The following is a 27907-nucleotide window of genomic DNA, read 5'->3' on the forward strand; positions in this document are numbered from 1 at the left end:
AACGATCCTTTTGTCTCTAAAGTGAATTCAAGCGGACCTCCAAAACTACTCGCTGACATTTTACCCACTTCTGTTGCTTTCCCTGCGTCCCTTTACCCTCCTCTCTCTTCTTGTGTAGTAGCATCATTTCCTTAGAGAAACTGTGCGAATTTCGTAAATTTGTCCAAATACAACAACAGCAGCCTCTCTGTCCCCAAAAAGGTCAAAAGGCTGAAGCCAAAGTTCCCCAGTTTGACACTGAATGCCATCGGCCACGCTCCTTAATAAATGTCACCGCTGGTTAGAGTTTAATGAGATGTAACGGACTGTAAACAAAAGTGTGATTATTTGTGCGTTAGTCAGATTTCCCTCCAGTTTTCATATCAGTTCTTTTTGTGTGTGTGACCACACCACAAATGTTCTCATCTCAGAGTTAGTAGTTAAAATACAGAAGTCACGTTCCTGTTCAGCTTTTGTGTTCCGGCATGTTGACACTTTGCAATCGAAGTTATTGTGTGAGCTGCAACAAAAAGAACTGAAGCGAATAGTTCATAGTGTAACTCACCATCAGTTGGTATTTCAGCTGTTTTGTCTTTTACATAAAGTTACTCAGCAAATTCTCATTTCCCCTGTATTTACTGGTTGTTATTTAATATACTCCGTTCAGATTTACATTTGTCATGATCTGCTTGGTAATAAATCGACCATAAACCACATTTAAGCCTCAACCACCCACTAATAAGAAAACAGGATTTGAGCACCACAGTATTTTTCCACAAAAAGCTAGCAGTACCATGAAAAGGTACAATCCTGCAAAGCATATATATATATATTTACTAACTTATTGCCAATGCAGCGGTTTTCTTTTGAGTCATTAGCTGTTTTCATGTGGCTGATAAATGCAGTATGAGTGTTCAGAGTGAAACTTAAATTAATAACCTATTAAAATGGAAAGAAATGTGCTAAGTGGGTGTCAGGGTTAAAATTGTTAATCCATGCTTGTTCTTTCGAAGCTGCTTTGCACAATTAATTTCTCTTGGCAGATCACGCACCTAAAGCTTTGACAATATGCCCCCCCCTCAAACTATATGATCTGACACTGTAAAATCAATGCATTAGTTTCACGGTCGATAGCGTTTGTTATTATTTGGCTTCCTTTAAAAAAAAAAGCCAGAGCTGTTATCGGATTAATAACAAACCTCAAATGAATATTCAAAGTATTTTCATCCAAATATCCTACAAGATGGTGACAGGAAACCCTTGAGAAGCAACCAGACCGCTGCATTACATGTGAAAACACCTGAAAGATGAGAGCACCGTAAGATATAACACTGGATTGGAGTAGACAGTTTGTCTGCGACTTTTACAGTTTTGATTCATGGCTTCCCGTGGGTGGTGAAGTGACCTTTCACCACACCATTTTGTCTCATTTTTGCAGACATGTTTATGTTTGCAGACTCTGTTATGGTCCCACTTATTACACACATATATTTTCAGCTTCCTCTTTCTTGAAATTTCTTGCATTTGGGGATATTTGCCAAAAATAGGTTGGCATGTCAGAAAGTTTTTTTTCTATTCTGGTGCAATAAAAAGATATTTTCTCATTTTCTTGGCAGCTATAGTCTACATTCTATGTCTCATCAGCTTCTATATGCGAATCAGGATAATATTAGTGCTGTGACTTCCTGCTTTATTCTCAGTGTTCCATTTCCTTCTTTGCTGCTTTGCTGCAATTTGCAGAACATAGAAAAACCCTCTTTGACCATCCCTATCTGTCCTACAGACTGTCTCTTTCCTGTCATTGTCTTCATTGGCCACAACAGGACCACACTGGACTCAGATATATACACACAATGAACAAACAGAACAAGAATCAGTGCAAAGTCAAACTGCTGTTACTGTACAGCTTACGGGCAGATCACAGCCGACTCGTTCACATGTACAAGAAGCGCTGAGTGAGAACAGAAAGAGGAAGCGCATCTTTGAGGGGAGGAAGTGAGGAGGTGAAGTCAGGACCTGAACTAGGACTCTAATGACAGACACCTGAAAGGTCTGAACCCCTACGCAGGCCTGGAACGTCTGGAAATGTCTGAAAAATGACTTCCTTGCTAGCATTTCAGTATGTCAGATTTATTAATATACTGCACATCACACTAAAACCAAAACTGTTAAATTTGTGAAAGTTTCTTATCAGTGTCTTTAAAATCCAAATACTTTGACAGAAACCTGTAGAAGGAGACATTTGTGAACAAGCTCCATATAAACACTAAAATAGGACTTATTGTAACATATCCTCCTGATAAAAACACTTTTAATAACAGATGAGGCACAAAATCTACAGCCATTCAGTGCAAAAATGTATTTAGAGGGTAATTTCAAGCCTCAGTTTTCAGTGATATTTAGCAGTGAAGTTGCTAATTTCAACCAACTACACTACAAACCCCTGTCTACAGTGGCCACAAAGAATATAGGACAGTGTCTGTTCTGAACATTTTCATAAAGTGAATATTAACTTTGGTCGACACCTAGATAGGAGGTGATGTAAATGTACCAAAGTGATAGATGACACCTGCTAGAAAACTGGAAAAACAAACATGTCAGAGTTCATGAATGATAACCCGCTCACTCTGTAGATACAAACAGCTAATTTTAAGGCAACTTTTGGTGCTAATAAACTTTGATGAATGAATAGTTATGAATATTGTGTTTCATTTCTGCAGTTTGATCCCCCTAATTTTACACACTGGTTACTTTTACACAAACGTAAATATCTGCAAGTTACAGTTGCTTTAACACAAAACTCCCTCTTTTTGTTCCCTCCCACATCTTCACCAAAGTGCAAAAGGTATTATTATTTGATATTAAAAAGACAAATTGGAACTTGAAAGTCTCATAATACATCACTATTACTTTTAGATGCACATTTTGCAGGACTATAGATGTAGTTCCTCATTACTTGAAACAGGATTTTCATTTGGACACCTGACAATTTCAAAGACAGACTTAAATATATGAATGTATTCTTTAAATGAGGCTAAAAATAAAAGTCACGTCATCGCCACAGTTCACCTTTATACAACCTATGCTGACTTTTGCATAGGCAACCCCTTGTGTTTTGGAGACAAAAGAACCACAAGCTGAATGAGAAACTGTCATTTCCTTAAGATAGAACCAACGACGGAGTAAATGATACTCTCTTTCAGACACATATGACTGAACGAGTTGCCCACGCACAGCTAAAAATAAAAGCTGGTGGTCTGCAGAGTCAAACACAGAGGAAACCGGACAGTTTCAGGTGTTTCTCAAGTGAGAACACACAAATACCAGTACAGAATTCAATAAAGTGTTATGTTTCATGTGCCTCAATCTTAACAGAATGAGGAAATGCAGCAGTGTTTTATGTTCAGAAGTGCAGCTGGCAGGTGTGACATTTTTACAAGTGTAGGAACAAGATGTCTCAATGTTATGTGGGGGAGTTGCACTGATAAATGTGATCGCTGAATGTTTTCCCGCAGCTCATAGAAGAGAGCTGTCAAACTCATTTTAAATTAGGGGCCACATACAGCTCAATGTGAACTCAACTGGGAAGGACCAGAAAATTAATAGCATAATAATAATTAATAACATAGGTTTTGTTTTGTTTTTTGCTTTAGTGCAAAAAAATCACATTTAACTTAAGAAAATGTTTACAAAAAACCTGACATTTCTCAAAAAAAATAAGTGCAATTTTAATAATATTATGCCTCAACTCATCATTTATACATGTGCATTATAATCACAGTGGATCTACAAATACACAAACCATTTACTAACTTACAGAATATTGTTAAGATTTTAGAGTTTGGATTTTGGAGTGACTTAATGTGTGATTTTGTACTTTGCAATTTCATCCCCCAGGCCATATTTGAATCTTTGGCGGGATGGTTTTGGCCCGCAGGCCATATGTTTGACACCCTTCTCTAAAAATTTAACTCACAAAATGTCAATAGCAGAAATACTGTTAAAATGCTTTTTTATAGCATTGCTGGCAAATATAGGTACTTTACACTGGTACGTGTGTTTTAAGAGAATCATTAGACATTTAAGGGTTTTAGTTTGGGTGAATTTGTCACCGCTGTCAACAAGAAGTTTACGCTTACTGCAACTGTAACACAAGTTAGTGTTGGCTTAGTTACAGAGTTTGCTGACATTAAACAGTTACCAGGTCCCTGCACAACACACAAGTCTGTTTAATGTAAAAAGATCTTACTAGACAAAGAGAAAGAAAGTTTTGTTGCTGTGCTTGAGGTGTAACTTCCAAGATTTTACAGATTATTGCTGACCCAGTTTTAAACAGAAAATCTAAGGTTGCTTTGTAATAATGTGTACAGACAAAATGTATACTCGTAGAAACAATGATACAAACAGACACACAGTTGCAGAAAAAAATCATTAGACCACCCTTGTTTTCTTCAATTTCTTGTTCATTTTAATGCCTGGTACAACTAAAGGTACATTTGTTTGGACAAATATAATGATAACAACAAAAATAGCTCATAAGAGTTTAATTTCAGAGCTGATATCCAGCCATTTTCCATGGTGTTCTTGATAATAACTAAAATCCCTTCAGTTCTTACATCAATATCTATGGCATTGTACTGACAAAAACACTGCTTTTAGGCATTCCATGTTTTCTTTTCTGTCTGTTTTAGTCACGTGATACACACAGGAGTTAGTACTTGATTGCATAACCATTGCTGTTGATGACTTTTGATGGTCTAATAATTTTTTTTGCGGCTGATAAGATTCTATTGGTTACTAAGTTTGTTTTTTTTCCTGTGATCCTGTCCAGTGGAAAACAAGTCCACCATCTGCTACGTCAACATGGATACTGAATTAAATGAGTTTCTATTCTTAATGTTTTGTTAGCAGCCACTGTTGCATCTACATTTAGCATTTTACCCTAATACTACTAACTGTGGTGGGAAGTCTTTAATAGACAGAGATTTTATCCTTACTGTAAAATGTTGTCTTGATTTTATCATGTTCGCGCCCTCGTGGTGAACTCTATTTCATACAGAGTTCATTCTTTTTATACAGTGATATTTAGTTAGGATCAGGTTTGCGCCCTGTTACTGAACTCTGTATAAAACATGCTCGTCTCATTCAGCTAAATCCATTTATTCACTGTTAGATATGAATGAATAATGATATGTAGTGTGTTTTTACTCCCTTTTACTCATTTTTCCCTCATGTAATTGCTTGCTTTTATGAGTGATGTCTCAACGATGTCTTTGCGATATAAATACCTGTTACTTGCTGTTTGCTCAGACGCAGTCATCTGTACAAAATCTATATCTGCAACAAATTCACACAGACCGCTCTTGTTACTTCCCTTGTTTCTTCAACTTTCTGCCACAACGCTGACTGCATGTAGCTGCTATTTGAGCTATTTGCGGTAATTCCTGTGAATGTGTTTTCAGTCACCCTGGTATTAGAACATAGGATGGAGATCATTTTCACTTTAAAACACCATATTAATGTGACAGTGTCCTCAGAACTGCTAACTTTACTGTTGATTTAGTCTTATCACTCTTATTGCGCTGTTTTTGTAGCATCAGGCAGCTGTTTTAGTTACAGGTGAACATTGCCTGTCTCGAACCAAATAGCAGACAGATACCGATTTCTCACATAGGAGATGATGGAGACCAAAATTTAAGCTAAAAGGACATGTAACTTGTTCCTTCCCACCTAATTTGTGTTTTTGCTTATTACCATACCAAATTCCAAAACTTGTAACTGAACATCACAAGACCATAGGAATATAATGAATCATTTAATGGACAAGTAATGTGATCTCATGACCACCAAATAAATAGGAAGTCCCATTAGCTTCAATCGTTATCCAGGGGATTCTTTCACTAATTGTATTTTGGTGCTCCGGAATACTCTAAAATAAACTTCAGGACTCAATTACAGAGAATCTAAGCCTTCTCAGCATGCTATCTAAGGTACAGTGTTATTGCAGAAACTTTAATGCAGGGGTGTCAAACTCATTTTAGTTCAGGGGCCACGTTAAAGCCAAATTTGATGTGAAATGGGCCGGACCAGTAAAATAACAACATAATAATATATAAATAATGTCAACTCCAAATTTTCCTCTGTGTTTTAAAGCGTAAAAAGTAAAATTATACAATGAAAATGTTTACATCTACCAACTCTCCATTAAAACAATGTGAATAACAGTAACAAACTGAAATTTCTTGAGAAAACTAAGCGCAATTTTAACAATATGTCTCAGTTTATCATGTACACATGTACATTACAACTTACAGATCACAGTGGATCTACAAATACACAAAACATTTAATAACAGGCAGAATATTGGTAAACTTGCACTTCAGACATTTCAAAATATTCATATTTGTTCAGGTTATTCACGTTTTTGTGGAATGAAAATGTTTACATTCACAAAGAGAAAAATTTGGAGTTGTGAGTATTTATTATGTATTAAGTATTAATTATTATGATAGTATTTTACTGATCCGACCCACTCTAGATTAAATTGGTCTGTATGTGCAACCTGTACTAAAATGATTAATATATTTAGTGTAATTTTTGCATTTCACAAATTCATCCCAGAGGCCAGACTGGACCCTTTGGCTGGCCCAGATTTGGCCCCTAGGCCGCATGTTTGAGTCCTCTGCTTTCATGTATTTAATTTTTAAAAAATGGCGACCAGTGGGAATGGAGAGTTTAAAACCCTTTAGAAAATGAATGCGAGACCTTGACATGGAGGACATCCAGACATTACAGGACAGGAAGAGGCTGGATAATAGTTGAAGCATGAGTAAGTGTGTGATGTCTACATGCTGAAATGCAGACCTCAGACCTGCAGATAGGACTGTCTGGATAAAGATAGCTTCATGAGGCTGGAGGTGGCTCACATAAACACACACCCACATACAAAACAATGTAATAAAAACAACCTCAGTTTACATCTTTCAACATTTATCAGGAAATTGTTTCTTTTTGCCCTTTGACACTTTTAATGTCATGAGCTGTCCATAAAAATATTAAAGGGCTTTTCCTAATGACTTGACATTTCCCCAAAACCTGAGAAAAATCAAAGAAGTTGATCTGAAACAATGAAGTGAAGTCTGATACACTTTCAATATGAGGATGAAAACCTCAAACACACATGACTTTAAGTGGCAGCAGAGATGGAAATAAACAAATCTGTACTGTATACCAAGTGACAAACTGTGACCCACCCTGACAGCCCATCTTCTGAACAAACTTGACGGCGGCAGCTCTGTTTGTACGTCTTCTCACGCACATACCCGCCGGCGGCTGCAGCGCATTCATGCACACATTTCAGGTCGTTAAGCTGTTGTGCAGATGTGTGAAAGGTCAAAGAACACGAAGAGAAAAATGTAAAGTAGGAGGAAGAGGAGGAGGCAGAAAGCATTTAAGAGCATTTGAAATGGCACGGCATAGGAACTTGACCTGAGACACTACAGGTTTGAAAGGTTAATAGTAATAATTTCAGAAATAAAAGGTCAGATTGATAGTGTTGGGCGTCGTTAAAATGTTATCTCAGGTTGGCGTAATCAGATTATAGTGGAAAGCAGGTCTGAGCAATATTAATTGGAATTAATTTGATCAAGGTTTCATTTGTAAATGATGTGTAAAGTTCAAATTCACAAAATCATTTTCTATACTTACAACAGAGATGTATGCCTGTACTTCTGGTCTAAAATAAGCTTGAGAAATGACACTGCCAGTGCTAAAAAAGAGGAAATAATACCAAATTAAAGGTAGTCAAGTTACGTATTTCTTTAACAAATAATGCATATTAATCCTTGCTGTGCTTCTTGTCTGTTGTTTTTTTGATACTGCACACATATATTATAGAGTTTTAACTAAGAAAACTTTATGAATCATATTTTATAATTAAATCTGTCCACTAGTCGACTGAATAGACAATGTTACAAATTACAGTTGTAGGATTTTACTGTATGGAGACAATTAAACAAAATGATGCTAGTGAATACACTATAGGAAGTGTAGGATCCAGTGTTTTAGATACGTGACATATGCAAAGCACAGGATATCCTAACCTTTTGACCTTTGAACCTTAACCTTCTTCATATTCGTCTAATGCAAGTCCTTGATTTTCTTTAAACTTGTCTTGTCAAGCATCATAACAGCAGAATGGTAGTCTGGCTGCCTTTTGGTGCTGAACAAATTTGCTTTGCCAAGGGAAACTTCATAAAGTATATGAGGCTCCCCTTGATATTCTACTGTCTTTATTAAGAGTTTTGTTGAACCACATTTTGATGCCAGACCTGACATTGGGGTGGTGGAGTGGGGTGGGGGGGTGGGTGAAGGGAGGAGAACAAGGAAGAAGGTGGTGAAGACCCTCACAAGAAAATATCAACAATAACAACCTTAGTGATAAGTCCTTGAATTTCAAGCAAGTGTGACACTAAAAGTAAAATCTCTGCTAGTACTTGCTCATTATACCAGTCTAGTATCACAACAAAACTATTAATATATAAAACTAAACTAGAAAATCAGTCCTTACTTTATACTGTAGTTACCAGAGATACAACAGCTGTAAAAAGCAGTCAGTCACATTTCACCCTCATTTACAGACTTTATGACCTGAATTTAGACAAAGTACACATGGTCTGTAAATATGTAAAGAGCTTGTTTGGGATATTCCAATGAGGAAGTGTGAACCATATAATGCAGTGAATGTTGAGGGCATGAAAACAGTCCCATGTGCTTTGTGTCCCCACAGTGCCTCTTTTTTCCATTGAGTTCACCTAGAGTTTAATGAGAAAGACAGAAGTTTGTCGTCGCTCCTTTCCTTTCTGTTTTTCTTCCTCTGCTCTGTCTGAGAGAAGGGGAGAAGGAAATTTACTCCCAAAATGTAATCCAGTTACTTTTGGACGCCCTTCCTGTCTATGAAGTACTCCAGTGGCAGGTGGTGAAATAAAGAATGAGAAGGACAGGGATAAGGAGGGATGAAGGGGATATAGAGCAGCCGCGGCAAAAGGAACAGTTTGTACCTGTTTTCAAGCCAGACAGACAGGTTCATCAGCCAGCATTCATTACTTTAGTCTCTTTTTCATAGCTTTTCTTCCTTTTTTCTGTCCCTTCATCAGCCTGAACTCTGGATAAACACCCACGTTCCCCCTTCTTTCTTCAGTATGTCAGTTAGCTGGTTTTTCCTTCTATCTCCTTTTTTCCTCTCTTTCTGTGTTGAATCCCTGCCCTCCTCTAACAGTATCTCACTGCAGTTAAAATGCACGGCCTGTCGGACACAAACCAGTCGCCATTAACTGTCACCAGAGCAACCGAACAACAGAATTAATGCGGAGAGCTAGAAACTGGAAGAAGAAAGACAAAAAAGAAAGAAAGAAAGCCTTTGTGTCGATTTTGAGGCTCAACTTTAACGGTGTGATTAAGTGGTTGGAAACCAACTGAAACAACAAAAACAGAGTGTGGCAGAGGGAGGGAAGTGGAGGATGAGGTCAGACTGTTTTACTGTCCAGGACAGGACGTCTTTCAAACATGAAAAACTGGGTCTGATTGGCTCCATAAAACACTGAGAAGAAGGGCTGATGTACCTACTAGAGGTTTTACAGATCAACTGAGGACAGAAAATAAATAGTTGAAGGTTTTGCAGCCACTTTTATTATAATTAGTTTGATTTACAGACAGCACAGCTGTATCTGACACATGGACATGCATATACACATTGCAAAGGATTGATTAGTTTCATATTAAAAAAAACATAAAGGGTAAAAATAATATTATCTTGTAAAACTGACACTTTGTGCAGCAACCAGCCCCTATAATTTAAGGTTCATGAGGACCACGTGACCCATATATGTCTGTATCCAAGACCCAAATGGGGTCTTAAAGTCCTACTTTTCAAGCTTTCTCCAAAACAGTAGCAACAATGTTCTTCCATCACATGAGACCATATCAGTCTCATATTAGTGTTCTGGGCTGAAATGTTGTAAATCCTCCTCCTCCTCTTTGTGTGGATAATCAGTCCAAAACACAAGCAGAAACTGTTCTTTTTGCTTCTGCAGTGAACTCACCTCAAAAATACTCCAACATGTCAAACAAAAATTCCTTGCTGTCACATATTGTGGAGAAACTGAAAAGTAGCAGTGCAAAAACATGTTTCTCACTCACTTCATAAGCATGGCAAGATAGTTTCAAAAAGGAGAGCCAAGCCGCCCTCCAAGCTTGTTAAAGAGAAGCCTGTAGGCCAAGCTGCGTTTGGCAAATCCACATGGTTTCTGTGTTCAAGTGAAGTGGCTGGCTCCAACCACACTGTGGCTTGCATCACCAATTATGGGTTTGACCATGCAAACACTCACTCTCTCCCTCGCAAACACACACATATGGAGGATGGCCCATGCCTACCCTCCAATAGTCGCGCTCCATGTCTTAAAACGAAGGCGTCTGAGTGGTGGTGCGGTCCTCTCATGGTTGTGAGCTAATCCTACTGTCTTAAACAATTATTCCAGTCCACAAATGGAGGAAATCAGAAATGAAAAATGTGCTCAGTCAAAAAAGAGAATTGACCAAAGCATGGAGTTTTGGTCATTTTTTCTCTGCCTTGGTTCCTCTTTTCGAATAGGGGTACACACACACTGCAGCAGCGTTTCAGTCCACTTAAAAAACAGGCATGTCAAATGTCCCCCAAATTGTCATAGATGATGTCTGGTGATCTCAGCGGCGCCTGCTGTTGTTGGCTGTACCACAAATTTGCAGGCTTCTGTTTTGACACTTTGCTGTACAGCTCCCTCCCCCCTCCCACTCCCACTAGTCCCCGTCCTCCTCCGCCGCCAACCCAAATGTTGTTGTTATTGTTCACATTACTACCTCCATGTTTCCCAGGGGGCAATGGGACAGGCTCTTTCCGGGTGAAAACGCCGCCCTTGCCTGGCTTTGGGGCAGTGGTAGGTTTGGGCCATCGCGGCACCGGAAGCTGAGGCATTCCACGACCCGTGCTGAGCTGTGGAGGACAGTGTTTGTGTGACTCCAAAGGTTTTCCATGGGAGGGGGTGGAGTAGTTCCCCTCCAAGCCTGAAGGGGCCACCACCTCATCCTGTCTCCTCTGGCTGTGGGCTTCCTCATAGATGGTCTTACTTCCTTTGGCGCAGCCCTCAGGTTCATCATATATGTGCTCTAGCGGATGAGAAGGAGGAGACAAAGCCCCCTCTGCTTGACCTCCTGGGGGTCTCTTGTTATTATTCACCCCTCTTCCTCCTCCTCTTCCTCCTGTCCCAGCTCCATTCAGACTCAGTGCAAAGGTTTTCTGGTGCAGCTCTAGGCTGATGTGGTCATACACGTGCGAATACAAATCTGGGGGCTTCCTGTTGTTGCCTCCTTGTTGAAGATCACCACCTGAGGTTTCATCTCCCACTGGTCGGAGGCGTGGGGTGGGCACTGGTGGGTTGGCCTGGTTGCTGGTGGTCGGGTTCTGACCTTTGATGCTGTCCACAGGGTCAGAGTAGAGGCAGTCAGTGGTCTGCAGAGGCAGGCGGACTGAGTCAGCAGGCTCAGAATAAAGACCTGTCTGTTCATCTCCTGAGGAAGGACCCAGACCTTTTCCTGCTCCTTGACTTCTGGGGGACCGTGGGGGAGTTCCTGCTCCCCCCAAAACCCCCAACATGGCCGGTGGCTCTGGTAAACTTCTCCCTTTAAGTCCCCCTGCTCCACCACCTCCTTGCCCTCTTCCACCTCCTCCTCCTCCTCCTCCTCCTCCTCCATCTCCCCCTTCCCTCTTCCCCAGTACACCATCAGCAGAGCCCGGTTTGCTGCCTCCAGAATCTCCGTCTGCTTCTCGGCTGCTGCAGCTGCTGCTGTCACCGCTCCCTGCTGCCATGCCACTGGTAATAGCATTTCGAATATACTGCAGTGACGCTGGGCAGTCTGGGTCGTTGTTAATGGGGTAGCTGAGGCGGCGTTCCTCAGCCAGGGCCTTCTGTGACTGAATGGCCTGGTCCACCAACATGAAGATCTCATTACCTTGTTTGGTCTCAAAGGTGAAGTTACCAGGGCCTGAGTCACAGCGCCGGCCCGCCTCGAATGAAAACATCACCTGGACAAAGAAAAGAAAGACAGAGAGAGAGATACTGTCAAACTTTCCACATTTTTCTGTTTTCTTTTTTTTTTCTTGGTATTATGGAAGGCCTTTGTACTTTTTGTATTTCATTACTTTATATAGCATGGATACATATGTAAAGACCTACTCATTTGGAAATGAAATGATCCTGCGTTTCTGCAACAAACACAACTTTTAATTGAAGCTGATGCATTAGTATCTGAAAGTGTAAAACCATCAAAAGCCTCAGTTTATGACTTCAGTAGTTTATGACTTCAGTCGTTTATGACTTCAGAGCCAGTAGAAGGCTTAGATGTCTGCAATCTAGGTTCTGATAGACAGGTCACTTTCTGAGCTTTTTGAATAAAACATTTATTCTTGACACACACCTCTACTGTAGATATAGTTAAGAAGTTAAACTAATAAGACCTTCAAATGATTTTTTTTATGCAATGTTTCATGAAGGTTAATGTTACTAAAGTGTAATACTCAGATGGGTAGTCTTTAGCTTAGATTTGGTCAGTGTTTTCAGTGAGTTAATGAGCTCATGGGTGACACAAAATAAAAATTCAAGGCTTCAAAACCGTCATTTACAAACTAATGGGTGACGGTGCCTACGTCCTTTTCTTTCACACTTTGTAAACTATGCGCACGATATCAAAGTTCTGTTCTGATGAAAAAGGCTTGACATATACAAAAATAAATATCACCTGCAGAAAAATTACATCTCACATGTAGACAGACCCTATAATTGTCATCTGACATTTTTAGAGCGCATCTACAAGCTGTAAAAAAACGAAGTGACATAAACGCAACCACAGCAAAATAAAAGGAAATCATTCTCTGTTGGCTAATGCTGCACCTCTGACCGCATGCAAACACACTGCTGATAAAAGTAGTATTTGAACTTCCTAAGTATGATCAGTCTTTACCACATGGGTTTAAATTAACACACTAAATGTCCTCACTTGTTAGTTATCACACATCCTTTTTCTTATGAGCACAGTTCTGTGTGTCGTACACCCACCCGGTCTCGACCATATCTCCTCAGCAGCTTGTAAGGCCACACCTGGATGTTCCTTTTGGTCTTTGGCTCCTTTAAAATTAAGGCGTCATTCTCAGCCTTGAGCCAGTAATTACCGGCCAGCCCACAGCGCTCTGATGCTTCAGTACGCTGGATGCACACCCAGAACTCATTCACTGAAAGGAAAAATTATATTCTGAATAAAAAGTCCTTTATCATTCACTTTTGGATTAAATTAAACCCTCTTAGTAACAAGCAGTGTGGGTGTTCTTACCCTCCTCTCTGGAGTAGTAGATGAGGTTTTCAGACATCTGCATGTCCTGAGGTCCTCCATTTGAGTCACTGCCACTTCCACCCTGTGGACACAAACAGACAAACGACAACCAGAATAAAAGTTTAGAGAGGCTGAATGTTTAACATAGAACAAAGCAGATGTAGTTTTCCCCGTGGAAACTCCCTCCAGCTTCCTCTCTGCAAACACTAAGATGCACTGTTTGTGTTTGTGAGTCCACACAATAGATACTGAAGCCCTTGTAGATGCTCCAGAGGCTTTGGGGGAAATTTGGAAGGCTGATGTATAGAAATACAAACACAAAGAGTAAGGCAGCTGTTAAATTCTACATTTAACAGCCATTCTTTTGTTTATTGTTCACTGTGGACCAAACTTGAAAGGTTCTATCTTCACTGATGTATTTTCATTTGTTTTTTTAGTCATAGTTTGGCTGAAAGAGCAGAGCATGGAGACATTTAGCACTACAAAAGATTGAACATGAGATAAAAACATATATAGAGGAAGCTCTTTCTTGCCTAGTTCTTTAATACAGGAAGGAAGAAGGAGTTTACAGGTACCTGAAATGCGATGTCACACATGGTATCCATCCATTCTTTTGCGGCATTCTTCTCTGCAGCAAACACATGAGTCTTATCATTGGTTTCCACACAAAATGCAGCCATGTTGTCTTTGGGGCAGGTCTCCGTCAGCGATGGCAGGATAGAAATACATTCAGACAAGCGGATGATCTTCTTGTCCAGTTTGCGGGTTTTCTCATTGGTCCCACTGCTGGAGCCTCCACCAGACCCACCGCCTCCTCCTGAGGGCGAGTCATAAAACTCAAGGCGGGCGATGCCATTTTGACTGGCCGGGTAAAGGACAAACCAGTTCTTCTTCCATTTCTGAGAAAAGAGGGAGACAGTGATCAGGAGAAAATTTAAAGCTGCATAATCATAATTTTTTTACATGCTTTCTCAAGTGCAGGAAAAAGTAACCAAAAATACAAGTGAAAAATACTAAATTATCTGTGACAAATACTAAGTAGCAACAACCACCATACTAAGGGCAACAACAGAAACAAAAGGCTTGATAAAACTTGTATGTTAAGGTGCGGTTTCTACAAAATAACTGTTTATTCAGTGGGTCTATCTAGATACATAATGACCACATTAAAAGACTTAACAGACTTAAGTGCTTTTGTACGGAACCTTTGCTGAAGACATGGATAAATGCTGAGAATTCTCTACCATTTTTAAGAGTAAACGTAAAATATTAGCCTAAACAGAATCTTTTTTTTTATCTATAAATAAGCTTTCAAGTTCATCTATAAAAAAAATCATCAGATTTATTTGATTCTTTGAGGTGCTGTCTTCTTATCGCAAAATAATGCAAAAACATGCAAAGTTTTTAAGTCAAAGAACAGCAAAAAAATCCATCACAGCCACACACAAATTGCTACAACTATTACAACTTACGATGTTTATTAGTTACAACAATTTAAATAGTGAAATAATTACTTACTCTATTTCATTTTATTGTGTATTGAGCTACTGATTGATTGGATTTTCCTGAGGGAATATATAAAATCTTATGTCACATGTTTATACGCATTTATGGCATTGCAACTAGAGACCAGTAAACCGACCTTTTAAATCGATGTAAATAAATAGCGAAAGCACAAAAAAAGAAAGGGAACGGCTGGAAGTTGACGACAGGAAAAAGGGGAGGCTGGAAAACACATCTGTCCTTTCACATCTGTCTAGAGAGGGAAAAACAATTTGCATGTGGTTTGTTCATACAGCAATAGGGGAAAAAGCTAAATGCAGAGTTCACCACAAATAATCAAAAACTGATGAGGAGAGAAGTGGAGAATGTTAACATCGAAGTCCTCAGAAGATTTGAGTCAAAATGATGTTTCCGGGTTTCCTCTCTCATCTTCTCCTGCTTTGAGTGAAGGTTAATGTAGGAGGGTGTGAAATGAGATGATAAATCTCATACGATTTGACTCAGACCTTATGGACACACAATTGTTTCCTCTACATTTAATCAGCAGCAGTGAATTACAGATACAGCATTAGTCATGACTACTAAAAAAAAAAAAAAGAAAAAAAGAGTAATTTCCGCCCTGTAATAAATGGCTCATTTTTAAAACCTTTACTCCACATACATGCCAGTTTAGTGCCACAACCGATGCTGAAAAAGGGACGTGATGTGCACTTAAAACCAGAATTACCACAAAAAAAAACCCATGAACAGCATAGTCATCACAGTGAACTATACTGAGGATTACATCATATATTTTAACACGAAAAGGTACATACATCTATTGCTGTCTGTACACCTATATGGTTGGCATGAATTATTGCTTTAAAGGGGGATAAATGGGATAAATTTTGAAGTTTTGACTCTTTTTCTAAAATGTGCTGTGTAGGGTCAAAATGCCGTATAGTCTGTTTGAACCTACCTAACAGGTGTATTACTTCTCTCCAGAGACAACAGTGAGGAAGCAGCAGCTAACAATAACCTCTTCCTCCATAGGGACAAACAGGGATGTGACTAAACAAACAACACGCACCTCTAAACAATGAGACGCACAGATGCTATGAGCTAAAAACAGAATGGATGAAAGTCTGGTCATGGCAATCACAACAGTAACTACTTGAAATGTGATTAATCTGAAAGTCCCTGTCGCCCCCAGTGTCTGCTGGACGTGTATGCATTTCACTGCCTACCACCATGCATCATCTGAGCTACATGCCCTTTATTTCTCGACAGAGGCACAGTTTTCCCGTTATGTCACCTCACAGGGCGGAAACAGCCTGACAGTCAGAGCTTATGACAGGAAGGTCAGCTGGCAGGGAAAACCAGACTAACTCCGAAAAATGACTCCTTCTTCCTCACTGGTCAGATAATATGTAACAAGTAAACATGACCCAGATTATCTCTGAGCTAAAACTTGAAATATACGATTCATTACAAAAAGTGATCAAAATAGATATGCAATTATGGTTATCTATATAAGTATGCACATTTTCATTTTCATCAGTACTTTTGTGTTTTAATTTGTGACATTTGAAATGCCCTATGAGTTATTTTGTTCATCTGTTCATTTATATGTTTATAAAAATTTTAAAAAGTGTACCATTACTATTTTATATATTGCATTGGTTTATAAGTTTGAAGGAAACTGAATAAAAAAACATGTGATATATATGCAACTACCTTAACAATATATAATCTCAATAAGTATGTGATTACTGTATCTCTTCTAAAATTAACTTTTAATCATTTTTGCCCACAGAATCCAGTGGCACACATAGTTAACCTTACTGTGTCATCTGAAATGTAATTTTAGGTAAATTTACTTTATGAGGTTTCTAACCACATAAAGTTACTGACACCAAAAGTGTATCATTTTCAAAGTATGTTTAAAAGAATTTTACTATTCCCTTTGCTTTCTCACCAATGTGCTGATATTAAAGAAACGTTCGGTACCGAAGTGTTAGTAAAAATATGTTTGTTTGTGTTCCCATGAGAACAAAAGACAGCAGAGTCAGTCTACAGCAGTAATTACAGTATTTGAATGGCAGATCTGATGTAACCACAGCCTGAGGTGCTGCACATTCAACTCACTATTAAGAAAAAACATATAGGAGCAGGCTGCAGTATAAAACAGATAGTGTAAGATAAGAAAGGTTATTTAAAGAAGTTTCAGAAGTCAATGTATGCATATGTGCATGCAGTTGGCCCTGTTAAAATTAACTGCCAAATAGGACAGGAAATGTGTGGGATTACCATTACCCAGGATTCTCTTCGCTTCCCTCTTTTGACTCCAGATGTGTGTATGTGTGAGTATATGTCTGTGTATGTGCATCTATTTCTGTTGTTTTCATGATTCCCTTGGTGCTGTGTGAACCAGCTGTAGTTGCACTCACACATGTATGAATGTAAACGTCGAGTCAGTGCACATGTGTTGCGTTGTAGTGCAATGAATTTTAACAGGGTGTGACACGCTAACACCACCGCAGCTTCTCCATATAAGGATACACAATGGCACCAGTCACTAATACACTGAGTGGAAATTATGCAAATATGAGCGAGAGAGGGAGCGACAAGATACTTCCTCACTGATGACGACACAAACCGCTCTATCCCCATTATATCAACCTATGGGTTAAAAACAGACGGATCATTACCACTTCATACTGCCACATTTGGTTTTCAGCTTCTCAACATTATTTTCCTTCTTCTTTCATAAGTATTTGCAGAAAAGGGGAATTTGATGCAAAACTAGTAAAAATGAAAAAAAGCCCATCATGTGTTTTTGAGTTTATTAAAACACAAAGTGCAGGAACTGATTGTTGTAATTTGTGTTCCTTGCACAATCTTCCTATTGTTCCTATAAAGCTGTAAACTGCTGTATCAAATATGTGAATATCTCAAAGTGATTTGATTTTGAAGCTTCAGAACTAGGCATGTGAAAAACTGCTTCACTGATCATAAGAAGGTAGAGTTTTTAATTACGTAGACAGTCTAATGTTCCTCAGTTGCCTCTATGCATTTTTCCTAAAATTCAGTGCCGTGATATTCAGAGGCTCATTTGTTTTCCCACTGAAACAACCCAAAATTGCATCACTGTTTTTGTTTTTCTACAGTTACACTCATTTGTTTATGCATTTACATCTGATTTTCATGCTGTCACCAATTCCGTTGCACTAGAATCTGTGTAAAACAAAATATTATATTCACACACAGTGGATTAGTGTCAGTAAGACTGCATGGAAGGCTCTTGTGTAGATTTTAATCTCTCCAAAAAATTGTGGCAAACTAAAATATGTTAAAAAACTGTCATCGTACTGGTTGGTTGGTGTTACAGCAGTAACAGAAGCTGATCATTTGAGTGTTAAAACGTCATTAAACTTCCCTTTTAAAAGGTGTCAGTGTTAACATGACTATTAACCGTCACTGCTCAAACACAGGATCCTCTTAACCAGCCATGATACATGTAAACTATGATATAAACTACACCACTAAATTAACATGCATGAAGTGTTCAAAGGGGAAGAGCATGCCTGTGTATTGAAGCATGTCTGTTCTTGTTGAGGTGTGTCAAATGTGTGTGTATTACTTAGCATCAGAAAAAAGAAAGGGAAGAGGATAAGTGTGTGTTTGACAGAGATGGGCCGATCCTTTTACCACATTACTGCTGTCATAACTTCAGCTTCTGCATCATCCACTAAACAAAAATTCTAAACAGGCCTGGATTTACAAAAACATAATTACACAATGCACAAAAATAAATAAAAAAAATTATCAAATATTACTGTTCACTTGTCTGTGTCTAGACTGAACACATAAGTAAATGATTGAAAATAAAGAGCTAATTGTGTCAACTGTAAAATTCCAAATAATAATAATTCCCACTGAATTTCATGGGGGAATGATCAGAAAACATCTGGAAATATAGTTTATAACAACAGGTACAACTGGCTTTTTTCTGCACAGCCTTATCCATTCCTTTCTACTAATCATCAGCAATTAGACTAACCATCCCTTCCTGAAAATACACCTACAGCTGATTATAAATGGTGAATTACACACTTGAGTCTGCATCACATTACTTCTTTTGAGAATTCTGAGATCATACAGCTGACCAAAAGTTTGTTTTCTGAGACGCATGACCTGGTTTCTGAGTTATTTCTTCATTGCTTGTAATGAACCAATAAACAGACAAGAAGAAAGGAGAAGACATTTTATGACAAATGATAAACTCATTAATCTGTCAGGCAGTCACTGCTTCAAACATGAGTCATCATCTTTCTGTATTTGTTATCCTCAGGCAGTGTAGTAGTATTTTGTCTTGACACACCCCACCTGTTCAAATGGTTACTAGCTCCTGGCTACGGCTAACTTCACTGCTGATAATAAAGGATCATATACCAAGCCCACATCTGCAATGTTCATTTGTAATCAGGGAATTAAAACATCAACATAAAGCTTTTTTGTAGCTGAAGGGTGCAGACGGATGAGAAACTGCAGGTGTAAATGTGTAGCAAACAGCTAGCTAGCATTGCACTAGGTCTGAGCAATTCGTTGCTTATTGCTTGCAGGAGGGCAAGCATATTGGTCACTTCTAATGTCTGTCTGTCAATCTGTTTGTCTGTATGCACTCTAGCGGTCACATTTGAAGCATTACTGATATCAAACCATGACCAAATGATTTGCCATATTCTTTAGTCGACCTGATTAGTTTTTGCCAATAGTAGGTCAAAGTACAGCTTAGATATAGGTCAAAGTTCAAAAATGAATATTTCTCCTTAACTTCCGTCAAAATCATCGTATGGACTTGAAACCAAAACCAAATTTTGCATTTTTCCATTCTGTATCCGATGATACGCATCATGATGTCATAAGGGTCACACCCTTGTTAGCGCCCCGGGGTAAATATTGGGGGGGGGTCAGTAAACTCAGTTTTCTGACATTTCAAATGGCTGTAATATCATCAATATTCATCATCATCATACCAAAATTTAACATGCAATATCTCTGTGCAAGTCCCTTCTCATATGGCAAATTTCACAACTCTAGGTTGCGTGACTTCTGGTTGCTATGGTAACATATGTAAAATGTGTTTATCGTTACTAACTTCCCTTCTGTTCATCACAGCAATTACAAACTAAGGCCAAATTATTGGAAATTCAATTCTCTATCCATTACCTACCTCATTTGTCACACACCTATACATATAGATTTTGAGTTATTGGCATCTAAAGCGACCAGGGGTCCAACGCCTAATTTCTTCACAAAACGGCTTCCATCTTGAAAACTACGATGGATATCGACTAACTTTGCATTATAGACTTATAGTAAGTTGGATATGGTCTTTCATTTGATACGAATTTTGTTGACCTTTGATGACCTTGAATGGTCAAACTTAAGGTTATGATTTTCAATTTTCGACTATAATTCCCTCAATTTTGCAGAGAGAGAAAAATGACTAGTATCAGATTATAAAGCATGAAAATATAGACTAAAGTTCTCTTTCAGAGGCCTTTGGCAAGCACACTGCTTGTAGCAGTTTTATTTGGAAATCATTCTGAGTCAATCTCTGCTTTAAGGGTGTTTTCACATGTACCTCATTTGATCTGAACTTTTTACTTCGATGTGAACCAAATTTGCAGATATGAAACCAAACAGCTGGTCTTTGGTTAAACCAACACAAATGGCCAAACTGACCCACAACACGAAAGCACAACCAACTGAACTACATCTATATCCTGGAAAAGAAAAAAAGAATCTTAGCCTTTTTTAGAAAGGTACTTCTATGGAAAAGCGTATCCCAGTTTTGACTGAGCTTCCCGTTTATTTATTGGGTTCATTTTGAATATTATCAACTTTTCTTTGTCAAGCTCTTTGTACTTTCTTTGATGGGTGGTCTATAAATAAAGATTATTACTACATTTGTCAATAAAATATCAGGATATAATTCTAATATTTTACCACTAATCGTGAGAACTAGCAGTGGGTAATCTGAAATCATCATGTGATCTACTTTTGAAAGCAACTGTATGATCATGTTCTTAAAAAAAAAAAAATAACAGCTCTGTCAAGTGATTATGAATTAGCCTGCACCCTAATTCATGAATTATAGGAAGGACTCAGCATCAATGTTCAGCAAATAAACCTTGTAAAAATCAGAATTTGTGGTCTGTATTTTGAGAATTCAGAAATCTTCAGCCTCTCTATTAGAAAAAGTTGGATCCAACTTCCATCCTCTTCCTTTAAAATTCCCTAAAAAAATAAACAGGGTCTTATCTTGGGTTGGTGATTTCATCCCCACTAAACCTCAGACCAAACCCTTACAACATACCTTTATAAATGAATCAGTGTGTTGTTAAAATAAGGTAACGTGATTGTTTAGTGCAGGCCTAAATAAAAAAAAAACCTCACCATTTTATATGATAAATAATATCACAAATCTGTCAAACATGATTTCCCATTTTGGCAGCACTAACTCCCACTAACTCACACACATACAGTCACAAAACTCAGGTGCACACGATTCAGCCACAACATAAAAACATCAAATGACACCTCTACAAGTGTTTTACAAGAGCAGAGGCTTTTGTGGAATGTTAACTGTACACTTCAACAGCTCAGCCACAATGCAGTCAGCACAATATCAGCAAATATTTGGCATGCTTTTACACAGCGAGCATTGTTAACTCGCAGAGACTGACACATACGTCACATGTTAGGAATACCTTTATATCAAGTAGTACGAGTCACACCTAAAAAAAGTGCCAAAATATGTCAACAAGTCTGAGAGAAGGTCTGAGAAGGCTTCTGAATTCCAATGCACTGTTAAGAAGAAAGGCTATTGAAAGGACAGAGGGCAGATACATAACTATCTGTAATCGCTGTCTGTTAATCTGTCTAAGGATTGTTTGTCCCTTTTATAAACCTGTTTCAGCTTTTTATATGAAATAATTGAGATGCTGCTGATACAAGGCGAATGGGGGCATCACTGAACTTCTCATTAAATATAATAAATCAAAATAAGTCAAGTTTTTAGAAGGCGCAGTGTGATATTTAGTGACATCTAGTGGTGTAGTTCTGCCCTCCGACAATAAATAAATTAAAAAAAAGAAAAAGTGGAAAGTCCCTGATTACATCCTGTGTTTGTTTTGTCCATTCTGTGCTCTTAGGTTAAGGGGATATTAACTTATACCCACATTCAGACGTAGCAGATGATAGTAATGAAGCTTATCGAAGGTTCAAGTTCACTGAAGAAGACTAAACACAGCTATTTGTCAGCTCTGTCGGCTGATTTCCATCTTCATCCAATCACAACCAAACATGCTCCCAATTTCAAGCTGTTGAAATTGTAAAGGTTTTCACTCACTCTGCTGTCATTTCTGCTTCAGGGTTGTTCGAGACCCAAATCAGCTTTGTCGCCCAGGCCTAGTTTAACTCTGAAGGTGTCACATCAGCTACATCCATCTTCATCACCATCACTGTCCTGGCTCCAGGGGAGTTTTCTCAAAAACAACAACTCCTAATTCCTACACTTTGCACATTGATCTGCCTATAGGGGTCTAAGCTCTGAAGCCATATTTGGCAAACATTCTTATTTCCTCTTTATTCTGCGTCTTTTCTGATTGAAATACACCTCAACACTGCATGTCCCCGATTATAAAATGGAAAAAAAAATAAGAAGAGGAACTATTCTAGATTCCATAGAAGCAGCCCCACCCCTCTGTAGATATAAAGTGGTGATTCTACAATAACAAAAAGACATTGGATTATTAACTAATGAATACATATTTATGAATATCACACTCTATTTCTGCAATTAAAGCCTCTTAAACCCTTCACTGCACCTTCAAGGAGCAGGTCTTACTGGATATGGAGGCCTGTAATAGGCCTAATTAAATGTATTTATCAATTACTTGTTTTGAGCCTTTTCTTAAGGTCATTTGTTTAATTTGAGAATTTTACATTTTTATATTTTCTGGTGTCTTTGCTCTTCTATGTTCATCTTTGAGGATGTTGTGTTGATTGACATTTTTCACTAACATCTGGTTCAATTCAATTTAGTTCAACCTCATTAAATTCAGTTCAATTATAGCCTAAAATCACAAACCACAGATTGGCCTCAAAAGCATCGACTTAACCACTTATACTGATATTGACAACTTATGGTGAATATATGTTGAATACATTTGATACTTGATGATGTTTTTGTCATCATGTAAACTCTATGTACCCTATGTCTAAACCTAAACTGCTTTAGTGTGTTAAAATATACACTTATCTTAAATAAGAGTGGTTTCAGCTCTATTAGCAATACTTAATGTTTAAGCCTTTCAAACATTACTACACTAATAACTCCATGTACACTGTTGATATGCCATGTGATGTTTCTATACTGCCCATTACTTCATACATCACAGATCTCAGAAACGCAAACTATAGTCGGACATTGCTGCTACGCTGTTGAGTCACATTTTCCAACCATGCACGTGGGAACAAACCTATACGTGTGTGTGTGTGTGTCCACTGACAGCTCTTGCATAATCCACCCAACAAACCTCACACTAGTTTCAACACTTTCAGATCAGCCAACATTCAGCTTCCTGTTATATATTTTTCTGCTTTTTTGATTCAGTTCAGTTCAGTTCAGTGTTCTTTTGCTCTGCTCAACCCCACTCAGCAGAGTTATCAGGTTATTTTTTAACTTGTACATTCGCATTGTAAATATTTTATAAAAGGCATTGAAACTGTGTTTGAAGCACTTGAATGTCTATTGTGGATTGGTGATTTCAGGGGCAGGAAATGGGGCCAGATTGTTTTGTTGGTCCATGTCATATGACCAGAGAGAGAGAGAGAGAGGGACAAAGACTCTCTTTTACATCTGAGGGAGTAGATGTCTTATCATGCGGTGCTCTGAGTCTAAAGGCAAGGTAGCGTGGAAGCTAACAGACACATAAACAAACACAGAAGGGGTTGTAAATGATAATTAAGTATGTAGCGGTTAATCTGGATTATGTGATCGATATTAGTGCTAACAGATAACTGCACTTTCATTGCCACTGCAAAATGAAGAAGACTAGAGCAGCACAATTAATCCAATCAGTGTCAGTCTGTGTAATTATATGATTGCAAAAGGCTGTGACTCAGAGTACTGTGCAAAGAGGGTGAATGTAAAACAACCTATATTTTTGTTTTTGTATATTTGAGTAGGAAAAAATACACATTTATAAAGCTCAGTAATCAGTCCATTCTCTTTTGCAGTAGTAGACACAAAGCAGAAGACTGAGTAACAACTAAGAAAAGCAAAAAATAAGTAAAAAAAAAAAAAAAAAAAAAAAAAGGTATTCATGTGCAATTTGTTCACTAAAAGCATGACAAAAACAAATAATTTACAGTATTTAGGGTCTTGGCTAGATAACCTGCATACTTTGTTCATTTCAAGTCATATCATCTTCACAGTATTTAACAGTGTCATCACACATTGCATTGCAGATGTATTTGCCATATCATCCAGGTCTAATCTGTACTATATTGAACCATAAAGCTGTAGTGAGACTGACTGCAGAGGTGTGAAGAGCAACATGCTACCTCACCATCTCCGTGTCCTCATTTCTCAGTCCACTCTCACTTCATGCATCGTTTGCATTCCCTGTCCTGCAACGCACCCACTCCTGAAGACATTTACACACTCATAACACACACATGAGCAGCACAGCAGCTTTACTCCACACCACCACATCATAAGAAGGCCAGATCAGCGAAAACACTCCAGGGACTTCCTCAGTTACTGTGCATCTGCAGTACAATCTGTCGTTCTTTCTCTCAGGCAAGTGGGCACAAGGACTGGTCTGAAATTGCACCAATATGTGATCTATTTATTTGCCATGACGCACATGGGTGAGGAGTAGGAACAACAGACATTTTACCAACAACCAAATGATACGCTGTCATTTATCCCTTTTAAGGGAAAACTGACATTTTTTGTTGTATTTGTCCCATATATTAGCAGTAGCTTAACCTTAACCTCAGATACTCTACTTTATCGTTGTTTTCTGTCAACAGCCGGTTTCTATAATCTCTGTGGAGGGTTTAACATGGTCAGCAGCAACTTTATTACACTTCAAGGTGGACTACTGCCCTGTAGCCCTTCATTAAAACACTTATAACATCTTCAATTAGCTAAAAAGCAAAGGAAAACTTGTTTGTCTCTGCTTTGTAGTTGGGAACAGGACAGAAATGTGTCGACAATTTCTTTCTTTTTATGGCCTCTATGTTTGTATTCTTGTCAACATCAGAATAAGGTTTCCATAAGTTCTGTAGATGGGTTACAATTTACAGTTTAAGATGTACCACTGGCCTGAAGGCCCTGGCCAAGCAAGAAACAGAGAAAGCACTGTGCAGCAATACTAATCATTCCATATCTGTTTTTACAAATTAATTTAGCAGTAAACATAATAGCTCAAATTGTAGGTCTAAGCAAGTACTTTAACACGCCATAAAGGAATAATAACCAAATGTTTTATAAAAACATTAATTTATTATCATTGACAAAGTAACGGAGTGAGGAAAAATATACAGCAGTTATTCAAGGTTTGGAAAAAATACCAGAAAGTGTTGTTCCTCAAGGAAAGTGCAAATATTAAGCATACCACACTTCTTAATATATGAGAGTACATTATATCCAAAATTGAAACTGATATCGTTTTTATTTTAGTTTTAAAAGACATTAATTCATGATAACAGATTGAGAATCCAAAAAAGTAACAGAGTGAGGTGTTTGTTTAGTGTGATGCACCAGAATAATAATCAAATATTTTACCAAGATACTGATAAAATTATCAGTCTTTGGCGACATATGTTTCATTACTATATTTAATACACATCTGTCTGTTGTTTTTTATAACAATTAACATTCAAAATCATTACAGTATTTGATTATTATGAAATATATGATTAGACACGGGCATATATTTTGAATATATTCATTTACACAGTGCTATTTACATTCTGAATTTATGCTGTATACATTCATTTACAACCTTTACTGTTCTTACTTTACACTGTATTGTCATATATTTTCTTATACATCCAGTTGTAATTCAGGTACAAATTAAATAAACACAGTTTTAGGAACTAGAGATGTATGTCTTTCATGCTGAGTAATCAAAAATCTTGTTTTAGAGAAAAAAGAAACTGACCCTGATGTTCACTTTCCCTTGGCCAGACCATGAAGCAGTGTATTAGACACACAAATAAAGTCTTAGTTTAAAAAACTAAATAGTCTTGTCTTTAGTTGATTGTTCATCATTTGTTTCTAGTTTATTAGGAATGGGATGCAGATATTAGCGAATAATCTGTCATTATTGTGTCTCATATGGTAGTTCCTACCAGAAATTGTGTGTTTTTAATAAAGATTTTTTGACTCTTAGGTTTCCATAACTTCAGTAGATGGTTTATAGTTAACAGAAATTACTTCATTACACTTTCAAATGTACTACTGCCCTGTAGCAGTTCCTTAATACACATATAAAGTCTTTGGTCATTTAAAAAATGAAAACACTGTCTCTAGTTTACAGGTAGGAACAGAATACAGGTATTAGTGAAGTACACCTGTTATTTCTATGTCTCATATATAGTTAACCAGAGATTGTGTGTTTTTACTAAATAGGTTTTACTTCTGAGAGTTCTGTAGATGGTTTCTGGTGATAAGCAATGACATTACTACATTTTAAGATGCCCCACTGGCCTGTGTCAGTTCCTTATGAAGCCTTGGTTATATTAAAAAAAAAAAATGACAATAATGTCTCTGTTTTACAGTTGGGAATTGGAACCAGATATTTGTGAACTATATCTGTCATTTCTGTGTCTCATATGGCAGTTGCTACATAATCCTGACCAGATGTGTGTTTTTTACTAAAGAATCTTTACCCGTAGGTAAGATAAAGGTATAGATAAGTTCTGTGGATGGTTTATCATAGTTAGAAGTGACTTTATTCGACTTAAAGATGTCCTGTAGCAGTTCCTGTAGAGTCTTAGGTTATCTTAAAAATTGTAATATTGTCTGTGGTTTATTATTGGAACAGGACTCAGATATTTGTGAAGGATCTCTGTGTCTCATGTGGTAGCTCCTGCATCATCTTAACTTGATATTGTGTATTTTAACTGCAGAATATTTTCTTGAATAGTTTCTGTGAGTTGTGAACATGGTTTATAGTTGTCTGGAGTGACTTTATTGTGACTTTATTACAGGATAAAATGTACTGCATCTCCTTAACACATCTTTAAACTCTTATATTGCATCCGAGCCTTGTTTTAGTTAGTTCATAATGTGCTACATTAAAGTGTTTTGTCGCATTTTGTTGTTGTGCAGCATCTTTAGACTGTTTATCATGTGTTAACTGTAGCTTTTTAAGTCAACGCCACAAACGCACCAACTACAACTACATTTTTTTCCTGTTTTCTGAGACTTACCTTTCCAAACTTCTGATGCTGCACATAAAGTTGTCCCTCCTTTACGTGGGTGTCCATTCCCCCGGTCCCTGGACAGTCGGTTCCTCACTAAAGACGCGGTTTTGACCTGAAGTTGACAGAAGTAACCCACTTTATGAAGGTTTATTTTTCCTTTATCCCTTCAATGCGTCCTCTTCTCTCACTTCCGCTCGCGGACCGTTAAAACGCATTCACCGTGAGACCGGCCGATACTTAATAGTGTCATGGTGAGAGTGAAAGTGTCCAAACTGTCTCTGGGTGGTCCGACACAGTTAAATATTGTCCAAATGTTGTCAGAGGGGTCGCCTGTCTGTCGCCTTCACTCCTCCTGTTGGGTTGGACCCGGTCGCCGGCAAGTCCGCCATAATGAAGACTGAGGGACTTCCGGAAGTGCCTTTCACAATAAAAGCACAGGACTTTTTCATAGCAGCTGTACCAAACACAGGGTCAGAAACAGCTTTTTTTTTTTTCTTTTTCTTTTTTTTTAAAT

The 27907-nt window shown here is 38.0% G+C and overlaps 1 protein-coding gene across 1 annotated transcript; it reads right to left on the reverse strand.

Moving 5' to 3' along the window:
* Positions 1-9640: 9640 nt before the first annotated feature.
* Positions 9641-27760, reverse strand: dok1b (docking protein 1b). Its single transcript, XM_030162788.1, has 5 exons — positions 27400-27760; positions 13971-14294; positions 13396-13477; positions 13125-13297; positions 9641-12094 (listed from the first exon to the last, which is right to left on the reverse strand). Exons 1-5 carry the CDS (start codon positions 27454-27456, stop codon positions 10679-10681), a joined length of 2052 nt encoding a protein of 683 aa, XP_030018648.1. The 5' UTR covers positions 27457-27760; the 3' UTR covers positions 9641-10678.
* Positions 27761-27907: the final 147 nt, after the last annotated feature.

The sequence above is a fragment of the Sphaeramia orbicularis genome, chromosome 18, assembly GCF_902148855.1.
Source record: "Sphaeramia orbicularis chromosome 18, fSphaOr1.1, whole genome shotgun sequence".
In the NCBI taxonomy this organism is placed as follows: domain Eukaryota; kingdom Metazoa; phylum Chordata; class Actinopteri; order Kurtiformes; family Apogonidae; genus Sphaeramia; species Sphaeramia orbicularis.